The sequence below is a fragment of the Nilaparvata lugens genome, chromosome 3 (assembly GCF_014356525.2).
Source record: "Nilaparvata lugens isolate BPH chromosome 3, ASM1435652v1, whole genome shotgun sequence".
Classification (NCBI taxonomy): domain Eukaryota; kingdom Metazoa; phylum Arthropoda; class Insecta; order Hemiptera; family Delphacidae; genus Nilaparvata; species Nilaparvata lugens.
Window position 1 is genome coordinate 47,608,254 of NC_052506.1, and position 12,148 is coordinate 47,620,401.

The window sequence follows — 12,148 nt, forward strand, 5'->3', positions numbered from 1 at the left end:
TATATCTAGAGTACGACTTTTTCTTCCTGTGGGAAAAAGTTTGAAGCCCGAGACGAAGCCGAGGGCAGCAATTTTCCTGAGGGAGAAAAAGTATTTTTCGCTTGTGATGTACACAACATTTTTCCTCCATCTACATTTTTTAATAGAAACTGCAAATAAAATCATTCTAATAACTTACGTATTGGTGACAATGATTCCTAACAACATAACCTAAATCTAAAACCTAAAAACCGGTCGTCTGATTGGCACTGCCGATTGCGCTATCTATCGGCAAAAGTTGTAACAATTATATCAGCTGGGCAGCTACCAAAAATGGCTGACTCCAGATCACGCGGTTCAGATTTGAATTGCAGATCAAAAATATTTGTTGGCTGGTATTTTGAATAGAATAAAATATTTTAAAAATTGTATAAATGTTTTTCGTCTACTAATATTAGGAATATAATAATTATCATACAAACATATATTTCATGAGTTGATCAAATTTCTGGTTGTTTTATTGAATTCAGTTGACTCAATGACAGACACCTCTATTATGCTTTCTCATCTGAGCTTAGACCTTCTAACCTATTACAATGTAAGTTTCAAAATAGAGATGCTCCCCATGTTATTTAAATGGAGTCACTTTTCCTCCCTAGGCAGTTTTTCTGTTTTTTACTACCGAGAGCGAGAAAGTGACACTTTAGTATTAGGTTTCAGGGAGTAAAGTGACTTTAGACAGTAGGTGGAGGAAAAATGTAGTTATCAATATTCAAATTCTCTAAATATTTATACTTCCAGTAACCAGTAGTTGGGTTCACTACATAATAGGCTGGCTGCATATTGAGACGCGATGTGAGTCTTATAGACGAGTTGATATCGTATTATAATGTTCAAATTCACACAAAGCTAGCACAAATGAGCATAATAATAGCAGTTTACGTCTCAATTTGCAGTTATCTTTAATCAATTATAATTGAGTTGTAATTTATCGGTAAATGGTATATGGGCGGTTATCCATTCACAAGTAGTGAATACCATTTTGAATCCACATCAATTGAAGAGTGAGAAAAGTTTTAAAAGTACGTGAAGAAGTATTCACGAAAAAGAGAGATCTTGTTGTCCTGTGTAAATAATATTGATAGTTGAAAGAGACTTCAATGATAGTTCCATGATGAGCTCACCTTGATTAGAATACGTGAATTCCTCTAATGTGTATTTTCAATTTTGGGAGAAGTTTATTCGTAGAGCATTATGGGAGAATAAAGTGACCTACCGCATATTGGATGGAATCTTCACTCGATCGGGGTTGATCTTTTGACTGACTATGTTACTATTAATAAAAATTGAAATTCATTTAACACAGAATATTTAAGTGATACTTCACAACCCACAACGACCTCCATGGTCTTTGATGATATTCGAGGGAGAAAAGTATGATTAGAAATTTGTTGGTACTTCCATTCATGGTAATATCGTTGAAGAGGAATACCTTACCTTGCTTATAGCTTGAGTTATTCCTAGGATCGGAGGCTACGCGAGGAAATTAAGAGGAAGGACCTGAAGGAAGTGAAGAATGCTGATAAGAGGAGAGGCATTCCTTTCTCATCTCTTTTGCAAGAGAAGGAGAATAGAGAAGAAAATGAATGCGATGAAGGAGGCGTAATCAGCGATCCGCACTGGTGCACGCTCAGCATCCAGACAAGCTCCTCTCTCACACTATTTCTCTCTCTTACTATTTCTATCTCTCTCCATTCACTATACTCTACTTCTATTCTCAAGCTTATTTCGTTCCTTTATTTAACCACCCGTCCTTAGAATGGTCCACGACACGAAATTGAAAGCACTGAGAGGACTCTTCCTTATCTAATAGCAAGCCGAAAGACAAGAAGCCCTGCATCCTCTACTCGATCCTTTCCCTAAGACTCAGCTTTCATTACCATCTACTAGTTCAGGAAAAACCAGACAAAACAATCCCGCTTGTTTGCGAAATTGTATGTAGCAGCAGCAGCTTACTAATTCTGAATGGTTTTAGTGCTGTGTTGTTGTATATTCAAAGCAAGCGTTTAAGAGAAACTGTCTTAGTTTTTGCTTGAACATGAAAGGAAAGGAAAGGAGAGTGATGTGCGTTTCAACATCCATCCTTGAAATTATGACTCCTTTCTCTAATGTCCACATGGGACAACGACTTATGAACTTGAACATGAACGTTTCCCAATACTCATACTGACATCACATAATAATTAACGGAATTATGCTCATTATCATAACTGCAGTATTTTGATTTCCCTTGATCACATTGATGTTTTACAACCGGATGAAATTTCCCCAATTTACATTTTAGGCCTACATGTTCATTATTTCCAATCAATGTACGATAATATTGTTTTGAAGATGTTTTCATCTACTCAAACCGTAATATTCGATACTCTTTTAATGATCATTATTATTATAATTTAAATATAGAGAATAGAATCTTCCCAATTATAAGGTATTATGTAACCGAAATCCAAGTTCTAACGTTTACGGTATATTGTTATCAAATGAGTTGAGCTCATGGAAGAAAATACGCTTCTTCATTGTCCTATATCAAGGAGAACGATAACAACGGAAAAACTTCATGTGTGGAAATCACAGTGAATTAAGCTGGAAGCCTCTTTATCTTTCACTTTGAAAAAGAATGTCCTCCAATATTGGAGGATTTAATAGGACGGAACCTCATTACTGGAAGCGCTCTTCTGCAGAAGGAATATCAAGCGGATAAGCAGAGTCGGCAGAGTGCTGTGCTGTTTGAGGACGTGGTTTGAATAGTGAGTGAGAGTGATTGTTCGGGAGCCTTTTACACGTACACAGAAATAATATCTGCAGCCATTCTATGTTATTCTCACGCTGGTGCCATGAAAAGATGGGAACACTTGAAATTTGAGAGGAAACTCGACATAGACTGCCAACGAAAATATGTTTTTGCAGCGACAACATAAGAAGAGGTAATTGAGGAAGTTTATATATGCGGGAGCTTATACAGAATTAGAAAACAAAAGCCGCCTCTCCACTAGAAGGTAAGGAGCCTCTGCCTCTCCATTGGAGAGAAACGCGATGACTGCGATTCGCTCGTAAGTGAACTCACTCTCTGTGAGCCTTCAAAGTCGTTAACTGCTCCTTTCAGTCCTTATATTATTTGTTTTACACTTCGAATAAAATCTTGCGAATGTGCTGCTGAGAATGAAACTAACCAACTTCCATATTTGCGTGTGAATTCATATCGTTAAACTCCTTCGTTTGCTAAGAAGCCTGTGAAGGCTTAGAAACATTGACTCAATCTAGAGTTTCGAGGCTTTATTTTGATATTTGAGGCCATTTCATAATATTGATGTAGATATAGAAATGTGTAAGCTTATATTATGAATCCCAACTTGGAAAAAGTTGCGATTACTGACTGAAAACATGCCTGAATATGTCCTATGATGTTTGAGTTTTTAAAAAGCATTGTGATTTCTGGGAGAGGTTCTAAAATGAATATTTCACAAGTGTGTCTTAAAATCGTTGCAATTATTTACTACCACAGAATAACAGAATACAGGATTATAACAGTTTTCTCTGCTACTAAGTAGAACCTATGTCGGCTGTAATGGTCTTGTTATCGCTTGTTGCCTGATGTCATCATTTTACAGCGTGAGAACAGGGATATCGGTCTCACTATTTGTCTTCTCTCTCACTTTATTATTGAGAGAGAGGTATGCTTATGAGGGGAATCAATTTTTGTACTCTATTAATTGGCAAGCCTGATTGAGCTCTATCCCGGGTTTTGCTAGGGCGTTGCCCGTCTCACTTGGAAAACTTTGAAGCCAGGGACATCTGCATATCTCTGCCCGATTTTTTGTTGCAATTAATTCTAGTTCTGGCTTCTAGTCAAAATAGTCGATCATTGGTTGTGACCAAATTGTGCATATTCTTCAGTATTATTTTTTCTTCTATTATGCTTTAGTAAATTTCATGTAAAATAAGGGAAGAGAAAGATACGAGAATGGCTCGATTTTATACTTGAACAATTTCCGCCTAGAGGTACGTATTTTATTAAAAAAGATTTGTAACTTGTACTTTAAAGGTTCATTAGTTTGATTTTTCAAACTAAATTTCAAAATTTTAGTTTGTGATCTGATGTAACCTTCTATTAAGGACGTCACCCGTTTTGAGGCTAGGTTTAGCCCAATCGTATTGTTCCCTGTTATATTAAATTACTTGAAAGTAATTTTGGCTGAGGTAACTTAATAAGAGTACTTAATAAAACAACTGACTCATAATATCATAACGACTGGGATAACTCAACGAGATAAGGAGTGGAAACTATTTTTGGTAAGAATAATTATTGTCTTGTAAATTATTACCGCTCTTAAGTTGCTGTAAACTGAAGTACGGTTATTTCATAAATTTTCTTGAAGCAACTGTATTTTTTGATTTGTCGTTGTTCTACTTTGAAGCGAACACAGAGTAGTTTGTAGGTCACCTGTATTTTGATTTTAATTTGAGGTTAGGTAATAGAATTGTGTTTTATATCAATGTTAGTTTCTTTGAACTCTCGCTAGAGACACCGAAATTATTTAGTTTTATTTCATTTCAAACAGCGGTTTACGAGTTGACGACCCACCGCCTTTACAATCGACCAGGAACCATCGCATCATTATAAGGACGGCCGCAGTGGATTCTACCAACGGGCTCTGTACTACGAACTCGCAGGGCGTGTCAGAGGACAGCAATAAACCGTCAGTATCAAATCAATACAATACCCAGTACGATCAACGGAACTAGGTATGAAAAGATAATTCGTGGTTAAAAGGTGTAAACAAGGAAAACAAAGTGGAATATGAACTGTTTCTAAAAGGGGAGGGGTTCGCTAATACAGACTGTGTTTGGTGTGATTAGCATTTCTTAAAATGTTTAATCACTCCTGACACAATCTAAGCCATTTTTTTGGGGTAAAAATAATGAAAGGCGCCTGGGGACTTTAAATTAGATTTGAAAGGTTAATTTTCTGTAATGTGAAGAACAGACTGATCTTGTAAACTTGTTTTGATTTAGTTCGAATTTTACTAGAGTCCTTAATAGTTCCTGTTTGAGTAGGGGAAAGTGGGGCAAAACCGACCAGCTAGTGTTTGAAGTTCAATTAATGAAAATCTGTTGGCAGATTTATCAAAATATGATGTCAATCTCATTCTTTACATATTTCATGATATCTATACATACTCAAATACATTTATTTAATTATAATAAAAACGGTAATAATTTTATAACTTTCTTGTGCAAAAAGTCTTATGAGTGGGGTAAAACCGACATTAATGGAAATAACATAGAAACACTCGAAATAACCACACAAATCACAAAATTTTATTTAACAAAGTTGTCATGACATAGGAAAATGAAAACAACATGAGATTACTTGAAATATTCACTTGAATAAAGGTGTCAAGACATACGAAAAATAAAATAAAAAGGAGACTAAAATGTGATTTTTTTGAAATATTTACACAAATCACAAATGAAGGTGTCATCTTTCTCCTCACTTTTGATTACATGATTGGTAAAAAAGTAAATTCGTATGGCTTTTGTTGGTGGGGAGTCCATTGCGGGAAGGTCCCACCGCCTGAATATATAATTTAAGCCGTCAATTGGCCTTACGACTGTCATACTTCAGCCGGGACCGACAGTTTAACGTGCCCATCCGATAACACGGGAGTGATCTGGTTAAACTACATGATTGGTGAAAAAGATTAAAAAAAATACCAGCTGATCTTTTTCACCAATCATGTATTAGATTCTAGGCCTACGCTGCGACGTTGCTATATCGTAGGCCGGGGCCTTGTATTAGAGGTGGCTATGGCATTGCTCATGAGCCCATCCTTTGCAGCTCGAGCGCTAGATCCAACCCTCTTTTCGTTTAGAATATGAATAGAGGTCATTGCAAAAAATACTACTCAAGAATCGGCGTTTGCTGAACATTTAATTGAAACTAATAATAATTAATTATATTGATATAAATTCTAATATGAAAATATTAAGCTTTAGTAATGGGAGTAATAAATTGAATGTGAAAGACGAATTTTATATCTATAAAACTACAAAATCAATTAGGAATTATTTAATAATTATAATTCAATTTGACTTAAATAATTTTGTTCTTTATAAAATCAAAAGTAAATAATTATGATTTAAATTAAATAACTTCAACCAAAAAATAATGAATAAGAAATAAATAAATCATATGAAATTATATTATCTAGTATCAACTTGTTTATTTTTACATTTGAATTTGAAAATGGCCAAAGTAGGTCGAAACTAGTTGTTAAAATGTTTCAATGACAAGTTTCATGTTGTTTTTATTAATTTGGTTAAAGTAGCCCATATAGGTGATGAGATTTCATGTGGTAGTGTGTTTATTATGAGATTATGAATGATTATTAATTTTAGGCTTCTCTATTCATTCATTCCTTTACCTATCAAATGCAACATGATAAATCTCATGTTCAAGTTCATAATAATCAAAGGAATAATATTTATGATTTATCTGAATTATTGTCAATTCTTCAATTCACACAGTAATCGTCTAAACAGCACAAAAATTAAACAGAGGATCAAATTGAGAAATAGTAGTCTATTGAGAGCTGCAGGAGATTGATTTGCAAATCACAGGATAGGTCCATCCATTCCCTGCATTCTAGAATAAATTATAATTAGGCTCATAACAGAATCCATGATATGAAGAATTGTATTGAAAGGTGGGTTTTAAAGCAACTTATAACAGTTTTATTTAAAATTTATCTTTTCACGATATAGTTTTCAATAGTTCAGCCTACTGATAAAATATGCACATTTGAAAACAATGAATAAACAGACAACACTAAACCAGTTTCAATAATTAAGTGGTTATATAAAATTACACTGAAGGGAAACTTATCAATTTGCAAGGGGTAAAACCGACTGCAGTCGGTTATGCCCCTCACTAAAATGCCGGTTTTGCCCCCACAGCACATGCCAAAATAAAAATGGCCACAACCGATTACAGAACAACTCAAGGTTGATTGTATTTATATGGATTCATTTGAAAAGATACACTGAATTGAAGATCAAACTTATTGTAATTGTATCCAATAGCACCTAAGACAGGTAAATAATCATAATATGTGACTGAAAAATCGAACAAATTTTCAGAAAAAACTTTAAGAATTTGTAGAACTCTTATGATTCAGATTACAGTTGTGAATACAAGCTACATCTGACTCATATTGTGTAGGCTTACTTAGTGATTTTTTTCTCGCATGGTGACAGCACCAGTCAGTCAATCGGTGAGGGGATTAAGTTTATTTAATATAACTTAAGTTTATTTCTTGTCAGTTTAAATATATTTTGTAATGTTCACAAAAGTCAGGTTCATAAAAATTATCTCTCTCTCTCTCTCTCTCTCTTTCTCTCTCTCTCTCTCTCTCTCTCTCTCTCTCTCTAGCTTTATTTTTATTGTCTATTTACATTGTATCAATCTACATAAATTTAACTCATTTTTACCTTTTATGCAACTACAGATACAAAATATTTCATCTTATACTGTTTTATGATAATTATTATACCTTGTAAAATCTTTGTTTTTAGGGTTGTTTTGTGTGCATGTGGAATGAGTGGCAACTTGATTAGATCTTAGGTGATTTCTCATTTCTTCATTTCTGATAAGTTTTCCTATATGATTTTTCTAGTGGAATTTGAAATATTGTTTCCAATTGTATTAATAAATTAAGTTTAAAATTCTCTTTTATTATCTGTAATTGTATTTTGATCAAGAGTTTTATTTACTTATGTTAATCTTATGTAATCTTATTACATAATATGTAATCTTTTTTTCCGTTTATTATGTGAATTTTTCTTCTATTGTAAAGGGTTGTGTGGTAGAGAGGACCAGGAGTCCTAACTCCGCCCTAATAAAGGCATATAATCAATCAATCAATCAATCTCTCTCTCTCTCTCTCTCTCTCTCTCTCTCTCTCTCTCTCTCTCTCTCTCTCTCTCTCTATAATAAGGTAATAAGGTATTTGCAGGTATCCACTCGCTTAAGAAGGTTAGTGACTTCATTCCACTTCATGTGAAAGTGATGCTGGTTAAGTCATTGATTTTCCCATACTTCTCCTACGGTGACATTGTGATCAATGACATGACTGTGGCCTTGTCTGAGCGACTGCAGAGGGCTCAGAACTATTGCATCCGGTTCATCTTCAATCTAAGAAGAGATGATCATATCACCCCATTTTACCAGCAACTACATGTGCCAAAGCTCAAGCAAATGAGGGAGTATCACATTCTGATGCTGCTTCATGACCTGTTGCATCTTAAAACCCCAGGTTATTTAGCTCATAAATTTGTTTTTATTGGGGATCGTAGTGTGAGAGGTACCAGGCAGGGCTCCCAACTATTGGTTATTCCAAACCATAGAACATCTATGTATAATAAATCATTCCATGTATCAGCTTGCCGGATCTGGAATCTGTTGCCTCCAACTGTGAAGAGTATTGGCGATCGAGCTCTGTTTGGCGCGGCAGTATTGAATTGGCTGAGATCTGGTGGCGCAGATTAGGCTTGGGTCGGGTTTAGCTTTATTTTTATTGTCTATTTACATTGTATCAATCTACATAAATTTAACTCATTTTTACCTTTTATGCAACTACAGATACAAAATATTTCATCTTATACTGTTTTATGATAATTATTATACCTTGTAAAATCTTTGTTTTTAGGGTTGTTTTGTGTGCATGTGTGAATGAGTGGCAACTTGATTAGATCTTCATTTCTTCATTTCTGATAAGTTTTCCTATATGATTTTTCTAGTGGAATTTGAAATATTGTTTCCAATTGTATTAATAAATTAAGTTTAAAATTCTCTTTTATTATCTGTAATTGTATTTTGATCAAGAGTTTTATTTACTTATGTTAATCTTATGTAATCTTATTACATAATATGTAATCTTTTTTTCCGTTTTATTATGTGAATTTTTCTTCTATTGTAAAGGGTTGTGTGGTAGAGAGGACCAGGAGTCCTAACTCCGCCCTAATAAAGGCATATAATCAATCAATCAATCAATCTCTCTCTCTCTCTCTTAGTGGGGAGGATATTTTTAATATTCTTTCCGAAGAATGGACATTGATATGTCCAAAGCTCCGCCAATTTATGTAGATGCATAACAATATAATTATTATCTTTAGTTATTATATTACAAATTGCTTTTTCATATCATATACAGTTCAATAATTATTTTCTTAGTCTATATCATGTAAATTCATCTATAATTTTGCTGTATTGTAAGCTATTGTATATAAGTGTATAAGACAGTATATATTGTAATCTACATAAATAAAGTACTCAATCAATCAATCAATCAATCTCTCTCTCAACAAATATGTTGTTCTTTTATGAGTCTCCTTTCCACACCAGATAGTAAGTCAAGTAGTCTTTATTTTGCATTATACCTGATTGTGTATTATAAAGGATGCAAAACCACTAAGTACTGCTTAAACCTTTTTCAAATATCCTCATTTATACTACTAGGAAATACACTTGGGTCAATCGAGCTGTTATTTAATTGAGTTACCAAATTTTGGGGAAAATGTAGGCCTCTATACAATAAACGGTGAATGATTGAAGATTACTACTCTGAATAATAGAAGACTATTAATTATCGTTTCCACTCTGTTTACTCGAACGAATAATGGAATTTCATTCGATTTCCTCATTCATGCAGATTTCAATATGTAGCCTATATGCTGGCTTATAGGCCTACACTAGTTGACAAGAAACTGGTAATGTAGTTGATTACTCACCGCATTCCATGAAATATGAGTTGAAGAGTATTAATTGATCAATTATTTCAAGATGGCCTATGTGAATATGTGAACGTTGAAACAATCTTGCTGCTCAACGTGCATGGTATAAGAAGACTTCAACGCAGAAAGACGCTCGAATTAATTCGAAGTGCAAAATCAAAGTATTCATCTATGTGAAAAATACTACTAAATTTAATCATTCACCAATATAGAAACAATAAATTGATGTAATTAATTTTTATTTCATATTGATGTATCTCATGTGTGTGTGTGAGTGAATAAATAAATTGAAATTGAAATTGAAATAAGACTGAACCAATGGGTTTTACCATTGAGAAAATATAGCTAAAGGAGATAATTTATTCCATGGTATAGGGCGTTCATGCTCCAATTTTCAATGTTAACTCAAGCCCTACTAGTAGTTATTTTTCGTAAAGCTATGTGACGCTGGTAGTCTCTCATACTGTACTATTCTCACACTCTCACCATAAATTAGATTTGTAATCGTTTTGTGTGTAACCCTGTAGTACTTTTCTGTTGATAGTGTAATTCTGAATGTTTGATTGAATAGCGTAATAGTAATGATAGACATTAGTCAACAGTAATTGGCTTGAAATTTCAAACATAAACGACCTATACAATGGAATATCTTCTTATGCTATCTTTTCTCTAGGGTTTTACCTTCACAAACAATATTATTGACCGAAGCGAAGCTGAGGTCTTAGTTTCGACTCGATCGGCTTTTGTCTGTTTGTTTGTTTGTACCGCAGTTACAGTCGCAGTTATTGTCCGATTTGGATGAAATTTGGTATGCAAGTTCTTTGAAACAAGGCGCAGAAACGTATGTGTAACGATTTTTGGTAAGACCTCCGGTTTTTTTGTAATATTTAAAAAACCGTAGAATAACCTGAAAAGTTACTTTTTCGTATCTTTGAAGAAACAGCAACTCATGTTCCTACTTTTTAGGACTACATTCTGCATAGGCATAACAAGCCATAACATTGAATCCACTTTTCATGAAAAACATCATTAGCAACCTCCTGTCATTGTCACCAATGAACCCATCTTATTTAGAATCATTTTCCATCTTACCATCGTCTGTGAGACGATTCATCATCTAAATTGCTTACTGCATATTCCATTTTTCCGTCAGTTGACCGATTTCTTATAATAAATTATTAGAAAGTTGTAATATATGTTTATATTGTGAATATGGAGACGATATAAAGATACCTCCTTGATAAGTCCGGTGTCCCTGCAAACAGTGTCTAACACTTTCAATGGGGAAAATACTAGATGACATGGCTAAATCTTCACAATATACTGTACTTACTGGCCCTTCTCATTAGATTGAGAGTTGTATTCATGAGCGAGGTCTACTGTTCGCAGAACTACTAGTTATCAATTAAAGTCGAAATATAATAGCTTTAATTAATCTTTAATTAATGAATAACTAGTGTTGACAGCACTCACATTGCACGTCTAGCCTGAGCGAAGCGTTGGCGGGCGCCTGCAGGGCGGGGTGGTGGAGGATGCAGACCAGGGTGGAGTTGTGGTGGTGTCGCTGGAGGCTGTCGATGGTGTAGCGCGACTTGGCAACCCCGCCAGCCATGGTGACCGGTTCCCCTCCAGCTGGCTCCCACAGCAGGCGTGCCTCCTCAGGTGGCGTGCCCCCCTCGGCCACGCACTCCACCACCAGTCGCATCTTCTCCTTCACCGGAATGAACTCGTTGCCCGGGTCCAGGCGTCGCTCCTCCACCACCAGGTATAGGGCGCTTGGCGCTTCTGCAAACAAACACCACGCTAGTACGTTGCAATTTCCGCTAACTGAAATAATAGGTCGATTGAATTTTGAATGAAATACTGTACCATAAGAGTGATCATGATGTTCAAGATGTAGTTCAATGATGTGTTCAATATGTAGTTGAGATGATGATTTTATATATTGAAGAAAAATATTGTGTTCCTATTTCATATTTTTTCAAAATCAACTTTGAACTATAGTAGTTCGAACAATATACAACTTTGTGCAATATGAAGCATAATAGGTAATAAACTTCCATAACAAGTTACTGATTCAGTAAAGGAAGGCCAAGTTGATATCACGTGTATTTTTCCTCTACAAGTACAAGCTATATACTAAACAAGCTTGTTATTTTCTTTATTAAATTAATATCAGGTCGATAGAAATTTAATCACATTTTTTTTCCGTGTCTCAGTTTCTCTCCAAGGAATTTCCAAGGTATTGAAGGAATCCAATACTTTGCCGCATCAATGTGAGAGGAGCGTCTTCTCTATTTTATATTGCATTAAT

The 12,148-nt window shown here is 34.7% G+C and overlaps 1 protein-coding gene across 1 annotated transcript in view; it reads right to left on the reverse strand.

Moving 5' to 3' along the window:
* Positions 1 to 12,148, reverse strand: part of LOC111057576 (hemicentin-2) — a 280,587-nt gene that overhangs the window by 54,645 nt on the left and 213,794 nt on the right. The window contains exon 3 of the mRNA XM_039423908.1: positions 11,308 to 11,619. Coding sequence (XP_039279842.1) covers positions 11,308 to 11,619 — 312 coding nt within the window. The remainder of the gene's footprint in view (positions 1 to 11,307; positions 11,620 to 12,148) is intronic.